The 23027-nt window shown below is 39.4% G+C and overlaps 3 protein-coding genes across 4 annotated transcripts in view; 2 read left to right on the top strand and 1 right to left on the bottom strand.

Annotated features, from left to right (window-relative positions):
- Positions 1-1033: 1033 nt before the first annotated feature.
- On the top strand, positions 1034-1815 carry LOC137241468 (uncharacterized). The gene has a single exon (XM_067769082.1). It carries the CDS (start codon positions 1078-1080, stop codon positions 1813-1815), a length of 738 nt encoding a protein of 245 aa, XP_067625183.1. The 5' UTR covers positions 1034-1077.
- Positions 1816-3998: 2183 nt separating this feature from the next.
- On the bottom strand, positions 3999-8042 carry sip1 (septin interacting protein 1). Its single transcript, XM_067769359.1, has 5 exons — positions 7826-8042; positions 7200-7765; positions 6958-7136; positions 4292-5867; positions 3999-4232 (listed from the first exon to the last, which is right to left on the bottom strand). Exons 1-5 carry the CDS (start codon positions 7929-7931, stop codon positions 4101-4103), a joined length of 2559 nt encoding a protein of 852 aa, XP_067625460.1. The 5' UTR covers positions 7932-8042; the 3' UTR covers positions 3999-4100.
- A 1944-nt stretch (positions 8043-9986) lies between these two features.
- LOC137239323 (neuroguidin) overlaps positions 9987-23027 on the top strand; it is a 223401-nt gene continuing 210360 nt past the window's right edge. For both annotated transcript variants that reach the window (XM_067764493.1, XM_067764492.1), the window contains exon 1: positions 9987-10583. In XM_067764493.1, the coding sequence (XP_067620594.1) occupies positions 10575-10583 (9 nt within the window). In that variant the 5' untranslated portion in view covers positions 9987-10574. The remainder of the gene's footprint in view (positions 10584-23027) is intronic.

Genomic DNA, 23027 nt, shown 5'->3' with positions numbered 1-23027 from the left:
TGTATACGGTATGCGATAACCCAAATATCGTTACTTTCATTCAAATCGATTCGAATTTGTGTCAAAATGAAAATGACATTACCAGGAGGTATGGCCCTTCCATAGTGTCCAGAATAAAATAAATTTAACAAAAAATTTTAAAGTTAATTCCTCTAGCAAACGAAATCCCATGCGGGACTGAGAATAATAGCTCTGTGTGGGGTACAGTTCGACCAGAGCTATTGTGGACAAAACATGTTGATAACACAAAATATCTCACGACTGTACGGGACAAGAAGATGACGTGCCAACTTAGCATGGAAACCTCGGCTAGGCGGGATTATTTTCACCTTTTGCTGCTATAAGTCGTGGGGAGAATTCGAGGCTAACTTTACATGGTAGCGATTTCCTTCTAGCGAAAGGTGAATGACTTGGTCTCAGCCGAAGACGATGGTTTATTTATACTTAGTGATTCCAGTTTTCACAGGATATTATCCAAGAGGCGTCCATACGGTATAAGTCCACATACTAGATTGTGTTGTAACCTACTAGCAAGCCTGCAAAGAGATGCACGCTGCGATGGGAGTCATAATTCACTTCATACTTAGCCGTTTAGCCAGTGCTAGGACTAGGCGAAAATATTTCGGTCTTGAGCTGCCGGATCTCCGGAAGACTTATCCGAGGTCAAAGTCAGTCCTATGCGAATACTATTCAACCTAACCTAATCGATTGAAGGTATGAATTCAAGCTATTTGTCGAACCTTTATTATGGTCTCCGTTTGTTATCAATGCGATATTTTTTCACAGCTCAGCTCAGATTTCGAAAGTTCGGTTACGAATTTTTTACGATTAAAGAATTTAGCCTCCGTTGAAGTCATTATCTACTTTATGTTACTGCTACTTGTTAACCAAAAGAAATACCAATTTAATTAGAGATAACAAAATGTCTTGCAAATCATCTTTAAGGCCAAATTCAATGGAGTGTGAAGGTTTTAAGTATAAAATAATGACACTCATCCAATGAACCCAATCAGTTGTGCAAAGTACTCCGAAAGTTGAGGTGGATACAGCGAACAGTGAATAATATAAAACTCGACAATGATCTCGAGCCAAAGATTTTCCGTCAAGCTGGCATTTTTCATACTCATCATATTTCAATTATTTTCAATGGGATGCGCAAGGCTCATAAATGAATGCTTGACTGTCACAACGGGAGCAGCAGAATATATACAAAATCCGAATGTAGAATGCAGTTCCGAATATCCACTCATATATTGCAATGGTGCATCGTCAGCTTACTGTACTCAAGAAGAATGTATGGAGGAGTTCGTATGTGAGACTTCAGACGTAACCGAAGTAGACAATGTAAGCATAACAACAAGCCAAAGTAAATCAACAAACGGAGTCGTATCAACAACCGAAAGCTATTTCACAAACGAAAACGAATCATCGTCCTCCGAGTCAACTACAGCCCCAAGTAGTCTTGCATACCTACCGGAAACTTCTTCATTGCCAACCAGTACAATAACAATAACCACTGCGGGAACACCTTCTACTACCACCTCTATACCAACGACCGAAATCACGACTACCTTTGTACCAGCAGCAGTGAATATTAGAAAAGTATGTCGAGTTGGTGTTTCGGGTAATTTTCCTTATTTGAGAAATTGCCGATATTATTACCATTGCACTGATGGTTACTTTGTCATACAGGATTGCGGGTTTTATATGTCTTTTGATGTAGTCGATGGATACTGCAAAAGTACCAGAGTGGCGAGATGCTTTGGAAGAATTTGGAGCAATAATATATTTTGGAATTTTAAAAAATTTAATTAATTTATTAAATTTAGAAAAGAAAAACAAGCTGATTTTTTCAAAATATTTATATTAAGCTTTATGTAAGGACATAGCTGAGCTCAGATCTCCGATGGGCGCTGCTGGCTGTTAGTGTGGGTAGGGTATCAATACCAAACGGGATCAGAAAAGAAGACGTTAGACGGTCATACGCAACATAAGACATAAATTGAGGAGTTAAGCTTTTCTAGTAGATGCCAAGCTAAAACTTCAATATGCGTTCTCAAGCTCGAGCTAAGCAAAATTTAGCTGGTAGTATGTGACGTTAGTATCCCAAGATTACTCCTTTGCCGAAACGATAATGCTGGGTGTAGTTTATGTAAGACTGCTTTTCGGCTTCGGAAACTGGGTCGCATGCATACAATTTTGTCCGTCTTCTCTTCGTAATTATGAATGTTAGAAACAGATAACGATCCCAGCGACTGCATAGCCTGCTTTTAGAAGTGTATGTTAGGGCAATTTAACCAAAAACCAAAGGAAAACCAGATCAATGAAAGATAAAAGCTCCATTAGAAGCTTGGGGTTGCCAGCGCCTCGCTCTCTAACGATTTATATGATACAGCTTTGTATTGCGCTTATCAACCCCTTGTATCCCAGCCTTATCTTCATGTCTGCAGAAAGTATGTGGCGCACCATTACCGACATTTGCGGATAAATGCAGAATAAACTGCCGCTTAAATAGGCTCACACGCCGCTTCGAGTCCGCCGATACAGACCCTCTAAAAGTAATTGCCGATTTGCCATTCTGCTTCGCATTAAAGTTTGACTCAATAGTTTTGGACGAGCCTTAGGTCCATATCAATTGCCTATTTCGAACTTTTCCTTATTAACAAAGCCCATCAGACGCATCTTCATATTTCATTTTTGCTTATCCGATCTTATCTGTATATCTATATCCAACGTCATTCCGTTTCAAAAAACACGTTATTCGTTACCGGAAATGGCACCTTGATACACTTACATTTGTATTAACAGTAAAGTGATACTTCAATGATATTAATTATGATCTTTATTGACAACTAATAAACTGCCACTTGGGACAACGCTCTTATCTCCATAATTACACTTTTGATAAGCTGCAACTAAGGTCTACTGATTTCCTTGAATTTCTGTGCGTCATATTCATGCCAATAACTGCAGTGAGAATTTATTTCGTTTTTGTAGATGAGCTCGTAGTAGTAGTACGACTGAGAGGCCAACTGGAAGCTTTCGAAGCTAAGATCATCTTCAGCGAAAGCGGGTTAGGGGTTTTAGAATATTCCAAAGGTAAACATTTCGGTCGAAATAAGCTACTAAAATCCACAGACCTGGATGGTTCGGCCACGTCAAATTGTTGCCGAGATGGTCGGGCTAATACATTAATGATGCCAATATCTGGAGCGTACCGAATCAATATCTGACAAAGGACCATCATCGATAATACACCCCAACACCTTCAGGAAGTGTATATCGCTTCAAGAAGGTGAGCTCCCATTATTCCTCAGAGAAGGAGGGAGAAGAGATGATCCCTAACCACCTTGCTATAATTGTGATACTTGATATCTATGCCATCGTTTTTCTTGTCGCTCTTCTGACTATTGTCTACGAAATTGTCTCCTCTCGTGATAAGGGCACCTAGCATCTTGGCTTGGGTTGATATTGGTGCGCCAATTCATACATTGCGGCCATCGTAGTTAGAATACTCTGCCCACCACACTACAGATCCTGGGTTCAAATCTCGCGGAAAAAAGTTAACAGATTTTTTCAATTAGAAAAAAAAAATGTTCTAAGCCGGGTCGCCCCTCTTCAGTGATTTGGCAAACATTTCGAATGTATTTCTGCCATGAAAAGCATCTCAGTGAAAACTTATCTGCCTTGGAGATGCCGCTCGGAGTCGGCCTAAAACATGTTGGTGCCGTCTCATAAAAAGATCAGCGACGTCTCGCTATAAACGACTTTTCAAATTTGCTCAGAGGGAGAATCAGTAGTGATTCCACCATCTGACATGACAGTGTTAGTCTCTAAGTAAATGCAGATATTCGACTCGCATTTCGCTCAAAGTCGTCGACGTGTGAAAGCCGTCTTGAAAATTTTAGCACTTTTTCATGTGAGAAGTCTATGGAACCCTTTGTGGACCACAACACCCAATCGTATCTCTTAAGTAATCAATTACAAATATTTTCATTTTCAAAGTTTTACTACGTTATGCCACAAGTCATGGCAAAATCTTAGTTTAATAAAAAGTACAATTGAATTTACAATTTATTAATATTAACCAAATTTTCCCTTCAAAGAACGCCAGTAACTGCACGGTCCATTAGCTGTTGCATCGAAATGGGCATCCAGTTCTTCATAGTGCTATCGCTCAACATACAAACATTTCGATCAATATAACAGTAAAGCTTGCCAACGCGATAAACCTGAAATTAACTAAATTGATTAGAATTTTTGTAATGCAACCTATCAAATATATGCTCACCTGTTTACCCAACTCCCTTCTTCCTGGCATTGGAGCAAAGAGAATACCACGTTCGGCACACTTTTGCGAGACCAACTCTTTAAATTCTAATTGCACCGGAGCTGGGATTTGTAGATCCATCAATGCAGGTGCCGGCACCGGTGGTGGTAGTGGCTGTTGTTGTGTTGCATTCATATTTGGTGCCTTGGGTAACGTTGTTGAAGCAGAACCTTGCGATTGCACATCTGTAGCGCGATGCATAATTTCCAGAGCGCGACGTAGATGCTCTTTTACGAGTGGCTCACGTAAAATCTCTTCAGTAAACATACTCTTCCAACCAGTATACCAACGTGAGATTTCTGCATAATCTGGAGATTGATTAAGCCACAGCACAAGAACTTGCATCCATTTGGGAAAGAAATACTTATCGAGCAGCAAGGACATTTGATGTGTAGTTAAAAGCTCATGCCACTCCCACACTTGATTCCATAATTCCAACTGTTGCTGTAATGGATTTATAATAAATTCATTTAATACCATTTGTAATTTGGGTATAATATGTTGCGTGAGGAAACGTTGCATTTCGATATCGTCGAATGCTCCCTTCCATGGCGTGAGCATAGCGCGCGCAGAACGGTCTTGTGGCATCCAAGCTTGCAAAGCGGCTGCTAATTTCTCGCGTATTGTTGGGAAGATGAATTCCTCCATTTTATGTCCAAGTATATTATTCCATGGCAGTATCCACATATGTATGGGCACTGTGTCAGTAAGGGGGTCCCAATCACGTACACCATTATTTAACTGCGGCAATACCAACTGTTCAAGCACGGAATCTAGTATCCATGTGGGAAATAGTGGCGCCCAACAATCGAGCAAAGCAGCCATAGGTTGATGTTGTTTTGGATTCCATGAGGCAGCGCATGCTCGGAAGCTGGGAATAACACCAGCCCATACAAGCGATGAATAGGGATCAAAGATGTTGCGTGATTCATTTTGTGGATCCGCATTCGTGTCAAGTATGCCACGCCATTTTTTGATGAGTTCCACATGTTGTGTTGGTTGTTCGAGTGGTTTCCAATTTTCGATTGAAATCTTAAGAAGTGGCGCTATGACACCAGCCGCCAAATCACCTAACGCGAATTCTTGATATTCGGCAGCATAGTTTTGTTGGAGTGTGGCGAAAATTTGTTCTGCGCGTTGGAGCGTTAATGTTTCATTATTTTGTGTGAGCTCTTCTACGAGTTTGAGGGCTTGTTCTAACGTATCGATGTGATTCTTTTCTAGCTGCACAATCTCATTCAGATTTTTACGTTCATGCTCAAGCGCTGCTTGACGATCCGTTGCTTCACGTTCAGCTTTATCCAGCGTTATAATATCTTGTTCGCAAAGATTCACAATTAGTTGCAAATTGTGTGTGAGTTCGGGTAGCGCAAATGTGCTACCTTTCTTGGCGGTAATACTGCTACTTGCAACAGCTTGTTCTAAATCATACAGCTCTTCATCGGGCACTTTACTTTGCCCCAAAGCGTGATAGCCGCTGAGTACACGTTTTTCTGGACCAGTCATATCAATAACAGGCACGTTGCCGATCTTCTTGCTGAAAGTAAAATTTTAAAAATTTTAATTCTAATTATAGCTACGATGATTTAGGGATTGTGTGGGATTGTCTGGTTTCAATAAGAATAGAGCTTTAGAGGAAAATATAGTCATCCAACGCACTATACATTGTCGGGCTTATATTAGAGAACGACCCACTTTTAAGATCCTCATGGAACTTGGTGGTGGGGAGGGAGGGATGGCCTGAAGGTTTAATGTGGCCGCATAAATCGTTCCCGAGAAGGTCGGGCTAGCACCTTAATGGTACTATGTTACCGGAGAGTACCGGATCTGTATCCGGCAAAGGACCATCACATCGATAACACTCCCCAAAGCCTTCGGGGAGCAACCTTATCGCTACAACAACAACAGAAACCTTATCGCTACAACAACAACAACAAGATGTCACCGCGATAAAAGGGGATTCAAGGGGTTGTGTAGCGCAATATATAACTTCTCCATCCCAATTGTCAACCTCACCTTCGAGCGGCGAATCCCGTTTCACTAACAGACGAGGCTCTGGCGACCCCAAGCTCCTCATGGAACTTGGAGGTGGGGAGGGAGGGATGGCCTGAAGGTTTAATGTGGCCATATAAATCGTTCCCGAGATGGTCGGGCCAGCACCTTAATCGTGCTGTTACCGGAGCGTATCGGATCTGTATCCGACAAAGGACCATCACATCGATAACACTCCCCAAAGCCTTCGGGGAGTAACCTAATCGCTACAACAACAACAACAAAAACCGCGATAAAAGTTTTATTTTGTATGAAGGTCGCCTATAACGACTTACTTGCGTTTTTACTTCATACCTTTTCTCCTGCGTGGGAATATAAGCCTAGGACATTCTTACGACTTGTGCTAATGTTGCCTAACTTTGATATGTTGCTTAAGAGGTTATGAGAAAACTATGGGGGAACCTAGACAATATTTTTGGCCGGATTGCTGATTGTACTGGCACTGGTTGCAAGCTGAATTGCCAAAGCTGCTATTGTAACTTCGAAAAGTAGTCGCACCTTTTCGAAAACTATTTATTAACTTCCCAACCTTTTAATTGGCGATATGTCATGTCCGTGTTGTTACTATAACTTACCTGAATTTGTCAGAAAGCATGAAACTCCCTTTCTTGCCTTTCTCAATCACTTCCTCAACAGAACGATAATAGTACCGCTTGCCCTTATCCTGACGTCCTTCTGTAGTCTTTTTCCATTTGTTCAACTTCTCCTTGAACTCTTTGGCTTCGCACACATCATCGTCTTCTTTGACCACAGGCTACAATATAGCATAGGTAACATATAATATTTACGTACAGCAATAAATTTCCAAAATACTCACTCCCTTCCCGCCTACACTCGCTGCCGTTTCCGGTCCGTATGCTCCAATAGCACCACGTCCTTTACGCACTTGTGCCTGCACAGGTTGCGAGATGCCCTGCAATTCTTTGCCCAATCCTTTGCCTGGCTGATAACCCATCTGTAGCAGTAATTTTGCGCCAATACCGCGTGTATGTCGTTCCCATGCTCCAACATTGGGATTTCTTGTGTGCTGTCCAGAGCTACTACGTTGCTGTTTGCTAGCCTCAGCACGTTTTTCTCTAGTGCGTTCATCATCAGAGCTAGTTTCCGAAGCACTGTCCTCACCACCTCCAGCCTCTACTTGTTTACGTCCGAAGGATGGACGTTCTTCGCCATCATCTGCATCACTTTCATCATCGGATATTTCATGTACTTCATCATCTTCTTCCTTTTTCTTTTTGTCTTTCTTACCCGCTTGTTGTATGCCACCGGCAACAAAGCTAACTGGCGCTGAGTAATCTTTAGGCCGGCGGCCGGCACCACGGCGCCCTCGTCGGTTACTAGTTTCTTCGCCGCTGTCATTATCACTATCGTCGGCCCAAATACCTAATTTGAGGCAATAAAATCAGTTCTCATAAAACTGAAATATTAAAATTGAAAAATTACCGTAAATTTGCTGATTCTTTGTTGGATGTCGTCGTCGCCCTGGATTAAACTCGTTGTCCAAATCATAATCGGTTATTTCGAAGCGTTCGTATTCATTGTCAGACATGCCGATTACGTAAAATTTTCAGTCGTATGTTTCAGTAATACTCTTTATTAAATAAAACAAATAAATTTCAATAAATATGCACAAAATTTTGCAACCCAATACAAAACGAATAATTTTTGTTTGTCAAAATCAGCTGACTGAGTCAACTACTTCAGTGGATCTCAAAGAAGCAGGGCTGCATGGATTGTACTTAAAACTAAAAAAAAGTTGAAACGCAGTTTTTGACTTCCCCTTTTTTTTAATATGTTAATAATTTACAGTTTAGAGTCAACATTAAAGCTCAGGACACACTGACCTGCATTGCAAAATATTCTTTACATGTCCCTGAAAACAGAGCTGACGGAAACTCTAACACATTAACAGAATTGTTGACATTACTATTACACTCGCATAAATTTTTCTTTTATTCGTATGGAAAGCTATGGTATGTATGTGTATGCATACACGTATACAGAATGTTTACATGAGGTTTGTAATGTCGCTTATAACAACCTGATAGAAATTTTGCTTTACGCTGTGATGTAAGTTTCCATCAGCCATATCTGTCAATTGATTCCTCAAATGACTGAGAGCTGTCTAGCAGGGCACTAAGCGGCAGCAGCACTGCGCCGCGCAGCCATGAGCGGCAATGTTGATCAAATAGGCCATAGAGGAACGATACAAGGAGGCAGCATCGGACAGTTGATTATAAACTTTTTTTATTTTATTTGATACATCAACTTCCGGCGCAGTACGATTTTGACATTTGTCCATCGAATTTACAAAAACAAAGTACATAGAATTTTTATATATGTTTGTAGGTATGTAACCATGTTGCCACCTTGTATCGCTCCGCCATGAAATAGGCAAAAAAGTGAAACGCCGCTGCCAATAAATGTTGCGCCGTCAATTTGCGCCTAGTTTAAGGGTCAGATGATAAGTCCTTATAAAAATAACACCCAACAAAAGCTACCAAAAATTTCGTTTGGTAGGCAGTTGAAAAGTAAAACAAGAAACAATAAGGATATTTATCCTCTTTGCTGTTGTATATAACCACTTAAACAGATAAATACTTTAATGGTGCTTGCTGTTGTATATAACCACTTAAACAGACAACTACTTTAATGATGCTTGTTACCGGACCGTACCGGATCTGGATTCGGCAAAGGACCATGAATATCGATAACACTCCCCAGCGGGTTAGGGGGTCAGAATATACGCGCGGTAGGTATGCCTGTCGTAAGAGGCGACTAAAATACCAGATTCAAGGGGCTATGTAGCGCAACCCTTCAGGTTGCCAGCGCAATATACAATTTCTCCAAACCCAATTGTCAACCTCACCTATCCGCGGCGGATCCTGTTTTACTAACAGACGAGGCTCTGGAGACCCCAAGCTACTCATGGAACTTGGGGGTGGAGAGGGAGGGATGACCTGAAGGTTTAATGTGGCCATATAAATCGTTCCCGAGATGGTCGGGCTAGCACCTTAATGGTGCTGTGTTACCGGAGCGTACCGGATCTGTATTCGGCAAGGGACCATCACATCGATAACACTCCCCAAAGCCTTCGGGGAGCAACCTTATCGCTACAAAAACAACAACAAAACTAGCTGTTAGGAAACCTTCAGGTGTTAACCAAATTTAATTGGTTTGCATATACTTCCGTTTTATCTTCATATGAAATTATTAATTTTAAATAGCGATAAATTAAGCCATACAGGGACTCTTCCCTTTAAATGCCAGACCCAACACAAACTTCGGTTTCACTATATGAATGCATATATTTACAAATAAACCCTATTATAAAAATCGCAACGCGAACTTCGATCCCTATTGCTACCAAATTAATAAATAAGCAATTAAATGCGTTAAAAAATATAAACGCACGCATTTGTTATTGTATTTAATCATAAAATAAATTTATTTTTTCAATTTCTCAGACATATTCACACATATGCTCAAATCACCCAATAGCCCTGATTCGCACATGCGCCCTATACAACCGTCAGCATACAACCCTGTTCATTTGAGAAGACAAACCTTAGCGTTTTCTGTTTTGTCTTCATTCGGTGTTTGACGTGAGCGCACTAGTTATTCCAATTTTTGTGAAATAGCGGAAGATTCAATTCTTTCAAACTAAATTCATCATATTAAAGTGTAATTTAAATTTCGGCAACTAAATAATATCCATAAAATTAATTTGTAACACAAAACTTAAACTATTATCTTGTGAAAATACAGTGAGCTAAACTAACGATCAAAGAAATTTTGTGAATTCTCAAAGTATTCTTGCAAGAAACGTGGTGCTGTTGCTGCCTGCTGCTGTCAAACGTAAACAGCGCAACTTGAAGTGTACGAGTGTGTGCGTGTGTTTTTAAGAATTAAGATGGGAAGGAGATAAACAAAACAGCAGTGCATTTTTATATGAAAGCTAATTAAATAAATATACAAGCAAGCGTATGAAAACAAAAACAAACATAAAAACACGTGCTACCGTCAAACCACAACAATATATAAAATTAAAGACGGCAAGAAATTAGAACAATTTTTTGCGCACTGGGGAGACCAACTGAATTGTGATTCTTAAGAGAAGTGAATTCTACTTGTTTGTAAATACTTTACATATAATTTACCTGTTATTTGGCGTTTTATACAACAATTGAAAATGGTGCAGGTGAGTAAAAATTTTTACTTGCTTTACGCCACTAAAATAGTTGCAAAAATTATAGACGAGAAATTCGTGTTGGAAACAAATGGTTTCTATGTTGAGACTTGATTATAGTGGGAAACGGGCTTGTTATTCTTATCATCACAAAGATCTGAAAGCTTTGAGTATCATTGTTGGTATCGAATCATTTGGTAGTTGTTGTTTTACCGATAAGGGCACTCCCCGAAGGGCCTGGGGAGTGTTATCGATGTTGATGGTCCCTTGGCGGATGCAGATCCGATACGTTCCGGTAACAAGTAACTTTGAAGTATTATCCCGAGCATCTTGGGAACGATTTCTTATGACCATATGAAACCTTCTGGGCCATCCTGCCGTCCCAGCCCCTAGATACATAAAGAATTTGGGGTCCCCAGGGCCTCAACTGTTAAAGAAACAGATTCGCCACCGGTAGGTGAGGTTGACAATTAGGTTGGAGAAGCTATACATATATTGCGCTGGCAAGCCCTTGAAAAGGTAGCGCTACAAAACCCCTTAATTCAATTTGGTATTTTATTTGCCTCTTACCTGTCGCAGATATATTCTATGCCCCCTAACCTGCTGGGGAACGAATAATTTTGTGGTTTGCTTTGTTTAACAAAAAAAGATGGTGGAGATTGGGCACAAATACCCTGAGCCCTGGGGGAAGATGTTGCAATAATAGACCTGCTATGAAATTTCTGATGTTCATACAAGTGTTTAGACCATCATGGACCTCAATCATCAATCAAAAAAAACAAAGCAATGCTAGTCACATTAAATACCTTGGTAAAAGTCTAAAACATTGGTCGACTGCTAATACGCGTCGTACGTAATATCGGGGGAAGTGTCAAACGACGCGTCTTGATATCAGTATTAATAATCCGCAGGCGGAAAATACTAATTCAAAAGATATTAACGAAAAACCGAAAAATTACCCCGAGTCCCTCGGAAACCGAGGGTGGGATCCATAGTATTTTTGCGCAGAACAACTTTTTGCAGTGGCGGCCTTCGTCCGCGCTTATAACAAATTATCCTGGCCGGTCCACCAATGGGTTGGGATCAAAATTAAATAAGTGCAAATTCCCTTTGTACCCAAAATTTGTTTCTATGCGCAACATTACCACAAATAGCGGACGAGATACAATTTTGCTAAGTCAATACAGGTCTTTTGACACCTCTCCCGATATTTTTGGACGCGTATTAGCAGTCGGCCCCTGTTTTTGACTTTTACCTGTACCTTTATTCAATTTTCTAGTCGAGTTATAGAAAAGGACTGTTCTCGACTGTTTAGCGTATAAGGAACCATAGTTTTTTTTTGCCTAAATATACAGATCACATTCAAATTGGTCTAAGACATTTATTTTCATTTGAAATAACCGCATATGTTTGAAACTCAATGCAAACATGTTAGGAACAATATTTCAGTTCCAGTTAAAATGTAGATACCCACAGTTTTCTTTCGACAGCAGAATAGTTATGATATATGAAAGTCTATATCTGTCGCGATTCTCTTTGACTAGGTGTGTAACAGAGTTTCTATTCCAATTCCGACACGTCGAAACTTCCGATTGTTTTAGAAGTCCATAAAGCTTAGTTTGTCAACTTTGTTCGTTTGGCTTATAGAAATCTTTTTAACAAATTTTTTTCACTGAAAGAGGAGCAGCGCCGGTTGAAACACAACCTTAGAGGTAAAATCATATCGCGTTTATATTATATTTGTATTAATTTGTACGAAATCCTCTTTGTTGTTGTTGTTGTAGCGATAAGGTTGCTCCCCGAAGGCTTTGGGGAGTGTTATCGATGTGAAGATGTTGCAATAATAGACCTTCTATGAAACTCCTGAGGTTCATACAAGTGTTTAGACCATCATGGACCTCAATCATCAATCAAACAAAACAAAGCAATGCTAGTCACATTAAATACCTTGGTAAAAGTCTAAAACATTGGTCGACTGCTAATACGCGTCGTACGTAATATCGGGAGAAGTGTCAAACGACGCGTCTTGATATCAGTATTAATAATCCGCAGGCGGAAAATACTAATTCAAAAGATATTAACGAAAAACCGAAAAATTACCCCGAGTCCCTCGGAAACCGGGGGTGGGATCCATAGTATTTTTGCGCAGAACAACTTTTTGCAGTGGCCGCCTTCGTCTGCGCTTATAATAAATTATCCTGGCCGGTCCACCAATGGGTTGGGATCAAAATTAAATAAGTTCAAAATCCTTTTGTACCCAAAATTTGTTTCTATGCGCAACATTACCACATTCACATGAAAATTGCCAACTTGCACCGCAAATAGCGGACGAGATGCAATTTTGCTAAGTCAATACAGGTCTTTTGACACCTCTCCCGATATTTTTGGACGCGTATTAGCAGTCGGCCCCTGTTTTTGACTTTTACCATTACCTTTATTCAATTTTCTAGTCGAGTTATAGAATAGGACTGTTCTCGACTGTTTAGCGTATAAGGAACCATAGTTTTTTTTTGCCTAAATATACAGATCACATTCAAATTGGTCTAAGACATTTATTTTCATTTGAAATAACCGCATATGTTTGAAACTCAATGCAAACATGTTAGGAACAATATTTCAGTTTCAGTTAAAATGTAGATACCCACAGTTTTCTTTCGACAGCAGAATAGTTATGATATATGAAAGTCTATATCTGTCGCGATTCTCTTTGACTAGGTGTGTAACAGAGTTTTTATTCCAATTCCGACACGTCGAAACTTCCGATTGTTTTAGAAGTCCATAAAGCTTAGTTTGTCAACTTTGTTCGTTTGGCTTATAGAAATCTTTTTAACAAATTTTTTTCACTGAAAGAGGAGCAGCACCGGTTGAAACACAACCTTAGAGGTAAAATCATATCGCGTTTATATTATATTTGTATTAATTTGTACGAAATTCTCTTTAAACTAGGTATGTATGTATACTTTGAGGTTAGCATCCCATAATGAATATTATGAATATATCCAAATGGCGGAAGAGGCTATAGGAAGTAGGTGTACTATGCTGAATCGAAAATAAACAGATCCTACAAGCTGCCAGATCATTGTAGTATTTTTCAGACCGAAGTAGTAGCCGTCATCAAAGTAGTAGAAACACTGGAATAAAATAGCATAAACTGTAGCCACTTTCATATTAACAGCCAAGCAGCAATTAAGACAATAATCTCGCATAGCACAACATCTAAAAGTGTGTTAGAGTGTAATCGATCCCTGGAGAGAATCGGGATAGTGATAAAAAAAAAATAAATGTAAGGCGCGATAACCTCCGAAGAGATCTAAGGCCGAGCTTCTCTTCCAATTTGCGTCGTGCTCCTCTTGATTTTCCCTACAAATCGGCCGGACGGGACCTACATGTTTTATGCCGACTCCGAACGGCATCTGCAAGGCAGATGAGTTTTCACTGAGAGCTTTTCATGGCAGAAATACACCCGGAGTGCTTGCCAAACACTGCCGAGGGGCGACCCCGCTTAGAAAAATGTTCTTCTAATTGAAAAATCTTATTTCTAAAATTTTGATGTTGCTTTGCCCGGGAGTTGAACCCAGGGCATACGGTGTGATAGGCGGAGCACGCTACCATCACACCACGGTGGCAGCATACTTCTATATTGGGTCCCAGGGTAGTTGGGAATAGATGGGAATAAAAAAGAGGATGAACTAGCTAAAAAGGGCACTCCCTCGAAGCTTGTTCAGTAGACGTCCCATTTAGATTGGGCGGGATTAAGAGAAGGCCAGAGTTGCACATGACCGACCAAGCAGGTAAGGCGAAGACTCAAACGAGGGGCTGTAAAGTGTCGAAGGTAATGTGTAGGTCTTAAAACCTCAGACTAACTGAGTTACTCCTATCATTAAAAATACAGGACTGTAGACTCATGTCGGGTATTTTGAGTGAACAGTATCTTCTGACCGCACATGCCTTTAAATAGACCTCGTGAGTGATAGCAGATGTAGGAAGTGTGGGTTGGGGGAGGAAACCGATCGAGCACGCTTTATGCTCGTGGCCTGCGCTTGCTCGGCTAAGACTACAGCTATGATGAGTGATACAGCTGTGCCAGATCTAGAAGCAGCATGTGTCAAAGGTCCTAGAACTGTTCTGGTATTTGCCAAGAAGACGGAGTTATTTTATAACAGAGGTCCTAGTTTTTGATATTTTCTTCAGTTTGGTCGTTCTAAATTTTGATGAACGCCGCTAAGATGTGTAGTAGTGTGTATGCAAACCACTCTTCCGGTACAAAGAAGACCTTGAAGAAATTTAAACGCTTATATTCGATACAATTCTTCACAAAATGACATATTTAAACACAGAAAACGAAAGGTTACCAGTAAATTTCTAACCTCTATGGCGTTCTACGTCATGAAATTAAAAGTATAATGCAACCTCAAGATCTTTAAAGCATCACAATGCTTGCGTTGTATTGTTTTTCTACACCCAGAGTTGTAAATTTTAATCCCTTACTAGTATGCCCGTTAAACCCTTTAAAGATAATTAATAACATAAATAAATACCTGGCGCGGTTTACCTCTGAAGAGATTTACGCCGAGTTTCTCTTGCAATTTACGGCGTGCCCTTTTAATTTTTTCTATATGTCCTACATGTTCTTGCCGACTCCGAACGGCATCTGCAAGGCAGATGAATCTTCACTGAGAAGTTTTCATGCCAGAAACACACTCGGAGTGTTTGCCAAATCACTGCCGAGGTCGCCCCTCACTTAGAAAAAATCTCTTCGAATTGAAAAAAAAAATTCCCAAATTTTCGATGTTGCTTTGTCCGGTAATGGAACCCAGGACCTTCGCTATGGTAGGCGGCACACACTACCACCACACCACGGCAAACAAAATAGTATAGTTATCCTAAAAAAAGTAAAAAAAGTCAAAAAGTCAAATCTAAAAAGTGTTCCATAACCCATAAAACTATTCACATATTGAAGCTTTACGCCTTTAAGTAAATTAAATACTTTTCCAAAGCAGATTATTTGCTCCTTGTGTGCACTTTGCTTGAATAAATATTACGAAAGCAAAAAACTAGAACAATAATACACTTATTGCAAAATACAAATTTTTTATTGCAGACATGCAGTACATATACACATTAGCGTGACCCTTATTTTCCCAAGTGTTCCGATTCTCGATATCACCACCCAGATATATTGAAATAGTCTTAACATTTGAGTGTGCAAAATATTAGGCCATTAGAAAAAGAATTAAAGGATTGGAGCGTGAAATGGTAAAAAGAGCGAATTTTTACATTTCTTCGGTACACCCTGATTCATTTATTGTGCGCGGAATTGTCTCTCATTTATTACCAATATCCTTTAGAAAGTTTGCTTTTAAACCCATGTAAAATTACAAAAATTGGTCATATAATAAAAAAGTTATAAAATTTTCAACTTTTTTTTAATGTATTTTTAGAAATTTTTCGAGTACGCCCGTTTGTAGCTCATTCAATTTGACTTCAACGACGTGCAAGTTTTAAAACGCTATCGACTTCTGTTTAATTTTGAGGTTTTTTTCGTGACGGGTGTTGGTAATTTTTTCTATACAATGAATGAAGAAAAATGTTTTTATTTATATTATACTAGCAGACCCGGCAGACGTTATTCTGCCTTAAATTTGGTCTATCTGCATACATTTTAATAAGCTTTTTCCGTCTAACTCTGCCCTCGCTCCTCTGCACTTTTTCCTAATCTTTGTATTCACTGCTCCCTCCGTATTTTTCGCTTCATCTATCTCCATCTTCGTCTCATTATATCTCTTTCTCAGTCTAACTTTAGAAAAAACTTTGTAAAATGGTTGTGACGCCTACCATATTAAGTAGAAGAAAATGAAAAAGTTCTGCAGTGCGAAATAAAAAGCCCTTGAAATCTTGGCAGGTATTACATATATAAATAAATTAGCGGTATCTAACAGATGATGTTCTGGGTCACCCTGGTCCACATTTTGGTCGATATCTGGAAAACGCCTTCACATATACAACTACCACCACTCCCTTTTAAAACTCTCATTAATACCTTTAATTTGATACCCATATCGTACAAACACATTCTAGTCACCCCTGGTCCACCTTTATGGCGATATCTCGAAAAGGCGTCCGCCTATAGAACTAAGCCCCACGCCCTTTTAAAATACTCATTTACACCTTTCATTTAATACCCATATTGTACAAACAAATTCTAGAGTCACCCCTGGTCCACGTTTATATCGATATTTCGAAAAGGCGTCCACCCATAGAACTAAGGCCCACTCCCTTTTATAATACTCATTTACACCTTTCGTTTGATATCCATATTGTATAAACGCATTCTAGAGTCATCCCTGGTCCACCTTTATGGCGATATCTCTGAAAAGGCGACCACCTATACAACTACCACCACTCCCTTTTAAAACCTTCATTAACACCTTTTTATTTGAAACCCATATCGTGCAAACAAATTCTAGAGTCAACCCTGATCCACCTTTATGGCGATATCCCTAAATGGCGTCCACCTATAGAACTATGGCCCACTCCCTCATAAAATACTCTTTAGTGCCTTTCATTTGATAGACATTTCATACAAACACATTCCAGGGTTTCCCTCGGTTCATTTTCCTACATGGTTATTTTCCCATATGTTGTCACCATAGCTCTCAACTGAGTATGTAATGTTCGGTTACACCCGAACTTAACCTTCTTTACTTGCTATATTATAGATTTTAGTTGTTGTTGTTGTTGCAGCGATAAGGACACTCTCCGAAGACCTTGGGTAGTGTTATCGATGTTGATGGTCCTTTGCTGGATGCAGATCCGGTACGTTCCAGTAACAAGCACCATTAAGGTACTAGCCCGACCATCTTGGGAATGATTTAGTACGACCACATGAAACCTTCAAGGCCATACAGAACTCCCATCCCCTAGATCAACATATTTATTGCGCTGGCAATCCCTTGAATCAATTTGGTATTTTAGTCGCCTCTTGCGCCAGGCATACCTGCTGCGGGTATATTCTAAGCCCCCGAACCGCTGGGGAATTATATTTTAGTCCGTAGTTCTGTTTTATTGAACCGAGTTCTAAGATTGTAGTCATTTTAAAAAGCAAACGTTAAAAATTGCTTTGAAAAAGAGTAAATGTTTCTAGCATAAAGGAATATAAACACTTGAAATGTTTAAAATTCGTCCTTCTTCAAGACTTCAAGTTCCTTGCGCAGCCCCTTACTCTTTATATATTGGCATACGACTTTTTATATATAGTTTTTGAGCTATTCGCATTCTGTGAGATCGAATATCCAAACACTTTCTTTACTCCATACAACGAAGTGCCACTCTAACGTAATAATATATTTTTTTGATTAGCAGACAGAGTCCACTTGGTGATGCATGGACCACCACATAGTAGTCGATCTAAATGTGCTTTCAACCCCCTACTTGGCTAATTTGCACTGCTCCTGTGTATTTATTAGTAGCATTGAATCAGTTATATGTATGTATGTACTTAGTAGCATTTTTCACATCTATCATAAGGACTTGTGTTGCCTTTTTTCATGATTTTCCACCATATCTAAACCTTTTTTAATTATAGAAAGGGAAAATGTGTTTATATGTATATCCGCGGCATGTCCTAAAGGAGAATTCGCTATTTGCATTTCACACATAAGCACTACATACATACATATCTACATATAATCAACTTCAACTGTGCGTCATCATATAGCTTGAGGGTTGCAACCCCGCTTGCTTATCATTTCTTTGCTTATTGTAACTTTAACAACAATCACAAAGCTAATGCAACTATCCCGTATTGGAATATTGATTGTGTAACACCCTGCCACATGTAGCGGCAACAACAACCAACTCTATCTTTTTGCGTTTCTATAAAAACGCATTGCGTGAAAGTAAAAACTGGTTGGTTACAAACGCTGCTACATCAGGGTGCGCAAATTTGTTCTACAAAACAACGCTCCTCTAGAAATATTTGTCAGATTACAAACATAGTAGTATACGTCCCCAGATTTGTCTTAGAAATGCTCGTAAAAACTTACAAATACTGCCATGAAAACGGATGTTTCACGGCTAAGGTATCATAAAACATTAGAAATTCAAAATAAGATAATATCGTACTAGGTACCCTTGTTACATTTAGTAAGGATAGAAATAATGAAGCGATTACAAAAAATCTTTCCAACATTCATTAACTATTCACCCCGTCTGAAATTACTCTTCAATCTATTGGTGGCATTGCTGTTTTTTTAGACTACCTAATCTTCTTTAAGAATAAGACGTTTAGTGATAGTTCATAGGTACATGAGCTTGTATTTTCGAAATGGATGTTTGTGTATCCGCATCCGATCCATTTTGGCAAAACCTGTTCCTGTACCTCCAAACTATTAACACAAGACAAACAGCAACAGATTGGAAAGAAAAATTACCCAAAACTAAACTAAACAAGTAAGGAAGGCTAAGTTCGGGTGTAACCGAACATTACATACTCAGCTGAGAGCTTGGAGACAAAATAAGAGGGAGTGTTCTATAGGTGGACGCCATTTAGGGATATCCCCATAAAGGTGTACCAGGGCTGACTCTGGAATTTGTTTGTACGATATGGGTATCAAATTAAAGGTAGTAATGAGGGTTTTAAAAGGGAGTGGCCCTTAGTTGTATATGTGAAGGCGTTTTTGAGATATCGCCCAAAATGTGAACCAGGGTGATCCAGAACATCATCTGTCGGGTACCGCTAATTTATTTATATATGTAATACCACGAACAGTATTCCTGCCAAGATTCCAAGGGCTTTTGATTTCGCCCTGCAGAACTTTTTCATTTTCTTTTACTTAGTATGGTAGGTGTCACACCCATTTTACAAAGTTTTTTTCTAAAGTTATAGCGTCAATAAATCAATCCAAATACCATGTTCAATCCCTTTTTTCGTATTTGGTTTAGAATTATGGCATTTTTTGTTCATTTTTCGTAATTTTCGATATCGAAAAAGTGGGCGTGGTCATATTCGAATTTCGTCCATTTTTTATACCAATACAAAGTGAGTTCAGATAAGTACGTGAACTGAGTTCAGTAAAGATATATCTATTTTTGCTCAAGTTATCGTGTTAACGGCCGGGTGGAAGGACAGACGGTCGACTGTGTATAAAAACTGGGCGTGGCTTCAACCGATTTCGCCATTTTTCACAGAAAACAGTTATCGTCCTAGAATCTAAGCCCCTACCAAATTTCACAAGGATTGGTGAATTTTTGTTCGACTTATGGCATTAAAAGTATCCTAGACAAATTAAATGAAAAAGGGCGGAGCCACGCCCATTTTGAAATTTTCTTTTATTTTTGTGTTTTGTTGCACCATATCATTACTGGAGTTGAATGTTCACATAATTTACTTATATACTGTAAAGATATTAAATTTTTTGTTAAAATTTGACTTAAAAAAAATTTTTTTAAAGTTGGCGTGGTCGTTCCCCGATTTTGCTAATTTTTATTAAGCATACATATAGAAATAGGAGTAACGTTCCTTCCAAATTTCATCACGATATCTGCCAAATTACAGCTTGCAAAATTTTTAAATTACATTCTTTTAAAAGTGGGCGGTACCACGCCCATTGTCCAAAATTTTACTAATTTTCTATTCTGCGTTATAAGTTCAACCCACCTACGAAGTACCTCAACGACGGACGGACATGGCTCAATCAATTTTTTTTTCGATACTGATGATTTTGATATATGGAAGTCTATATCAATCTCGATTCCTTTATACCTGTATAACCAGCCGTTATCCAATCAAAGTTAATATACTATGTGAGCTCTGCTCAACTGAGTATAAAAAGGAAACTAAACTGTACTGAAAAACGCTACAGGTGTACGCTGGAGTGTACGCGGGGTTTCTTGCCTTCTCTCTCTCATTGGGTTTTTACAACGATTGTAAAGCCTATCCTATATTATGGAGTCCAAGCTTGGTGGACAGCAACACAAAAAAGGTCTACCTTAAAAAAATTAGAGAGGGTTTTCAGGCTACCAATGTTTGGCTTTACGGGAGCGCTGAAAATAACCCAGACGGCTGCATTGTATGCCATTTTGCACATTCCACCTGTAGACCTGGTGGCAAAGAACATAGCGTTAACAAGTGCAACGAGGATCAGTGCCTCGCGGCAACTTGAGCGCAGACCATACGGCCAGAATAGTATAGACTATAGACTATCTGGTTCCGTATCTGCGTTTCGAAGGAGCTTTTAGAGCCGCAATAGAGTGGATGGTTGGCGCAAGGGTACCCAATTGGCGGACGAGGCGATACACATGTACTTCGCGTACCACAGCACCTAAAATTGTGTTAGGGTGTAAGCAATCGGGATACGGAGAAGCAAACATCTATATTGGGTCCCAGGGCATATGGGAATATATGAGAATGAAAAAGCGAAGCTTGTTCAGTAGTCGTTCTAATTAGATTTGGGCGAGATTAAGATAAGGCGAGAATTGCACATGATCGACCAAGCGGGAAAGACGTGGACCCGAGCGCGGGGCAGTAAAGTGACGAATATGATGTGCAGGTATTACAATCTTTGACTAAAAAAGTTGCTCCTATCATTAAAAAGATAGGACTGTAGTCTAATGACGGGTGTTCTGAGTGGACACTGCCTTCTGGCGTCACATGCCTTAAAATTAGGCTTGGCCAGTGATAGCAGATGTAGGAAGTGCGGTTTGGAGGAGCAAACGATCAAGCACGTTTTGTGATCGTGCCCTGCGTTTGCCAGGCTTAGGCTGACGGCAGAGTGTTCGCTATAAGCTATGCTAGGCGAGAAGCTAATTTTGTTTTCATATATTTTACAAGCTTGAAGCGCCAAACGCTCTGACATCTTTAACAGTTTTTTTAGCAACGCGTCTCGCTTCCACTCTGTCGCCAATCTAAGGCTCCAGCTAATAGTTGTGATACAGCTGTCAGATATAGAAGCAGCAGAGTCATAGGTGCTAGAAAGCATCTAGTATTTTCCAAGAGGACAGTGTTATTCTATAACATAGGTCCTGGTTTTTGATTTGAGTTTGGTCGTTAAAATAAACTTCTGGTAACACTACGGGCTATGCGAGGTTCTTATGGACCAGCCAGTTCACTCTAACCTCACCTTTGCCAAATCACTGCGATGGTTGACCCCGATTAGAAAAAATGTCTAAAGTATTTGATGTTGCTTTCCCCGGTACTAGAACTAAGGACCTTCGGTGTAGTGGGCTTTTTTTAACAGAAAAAAAAAAAAAAATTGACGACGCTTTCACTTTCGGCTAAAATCTGTGAAAGTAGCACCTATTCCCCTTGAGCTCAAGGTTAACAGTAGCGGTTTAATAGCAAATAATTCCTTTTTCAACACGAGTTAGAAATTTCATAATTTTAAGTATGCGACCTTGTGAACATTTCTACTTGAGTCTTGCTTCGCAGCTCAATGAAACCTTAAGCCTAGAAATAGGGCGTACCCTAATACAGATACATATATGCGCATTTCCATACTTATTTTTCCTGTTTTTTCTCCTATTCGCGTTTGTTTGAAGTTGAATGAAAAATCATTGTAAAAGTACTATTTTTCCTATGATTTTTGTTGCCATTGTCATGCAGTAAACTTTTCGCATTATTTTTAAACAATCATTCACTTGATTTTCCTATACCAATGCAATATAACTCTACCTATGCCCTATTCAGTTCAATTCATTACAGTTAACCTTACTCATTTAGCACATAGGGCTGCCAAGTTTTGAGGTCAAATGTTTTGATAACTGTGTGCATTGCGAACTCATTGCTTTCAACATTATTTAGTCTTAGGATTAAACGTTATATGCAATATATTTCAGTATGATAATACAAATTACTTACTAAGTTACTTAATTGGTTTACTTACTTACATCATTGGCGCTTAACCGTTTAAACGGTTATGGCCGTCCAACAAGGCGCGTCGATTCTTTTTGGGTTAACTGGCCCCGATTGGTCACATCAAGGGAATTTAAATCGTTTTCTACCTGGTCCTTCCAGCGGAGTGGAGACCGCACTCTTCCTCTGCTTCCATAGACGAATTGCGATTAAAATGTTTTCATAGCCAAAGCGTCATCTTTCATTCGCATAACATGGCCTATTCAACGTAGCTGCTGCATTTTAATTCGCTTAACTATGTCGATGTCTGTGTAAAGCTCGTACAGCTCATCATTTAATCTTCTTCAGATCTCCTAGGGGTTCGTAAATCTTTCGAAAAACTTTTCTCTCGAACACTCCCAGAGTCGCTTCATCTGATGTTGTCATGGTCCATGCTGCTGTACTATATGTTTATGTTTAATTTATTCAGTCTATGATTAGAATAATCTAACAGACTAGAATACAAAAGTAAATTAAAAACTGGAAACAAATAATCAACTGAAAACCACAACGAAAAACGTAAGTAACATGACTAGCGAAAACAAAAAACAAAAAGATATTGCAAG

Source organism: Eurosta solidaginis, chromosome 2 (assembly GCF_040869045.1).
Source record: "Eurosta solidaginis isolate ZX-2024a chromosome 2, ASM4086904v1, whole genome shotgun sequence".
Taxonomy (NCBI): domain Eukaryota; kingdom Metazoa; phylum Arthropoda; class Insecta; order Diptera; family Tephritidae; genus Eurosta; species Eurosta solidaginis.
This window is presented reverse-complemented; position numbering and strand designations above follow the sequence as displayed.

Coding starts and splice junctions, on each gene's coding strand:
- LOC137241468 (XM_067769082.1), top strand. CDS start 1,078: ATGATCTCGAGCCAAAGATTTTCCGTCAAGCTGGCATTTTTCATACTC.
- sip1 (XM_067769359.1), bottom strand. CDS start 7,931: ATGTCTGACAATGAATACGAACGCTTCGAAATAACCGATTATGATTTG. Junction 7,766..7,825: donor AAAGAATCAGCAAATTTACG/GTAATTTTTCAA, acceptor GCCTCAAATTAG/GTATTTGGGCCGACGATAGT. Junction 7,137..7,199: donor CGAGTGTAGGCGGGAAGGGA/GTGAGTATTTTG, acceptor GCTATATTGTAG/CCTGTGGTCAAAGAAGACGA.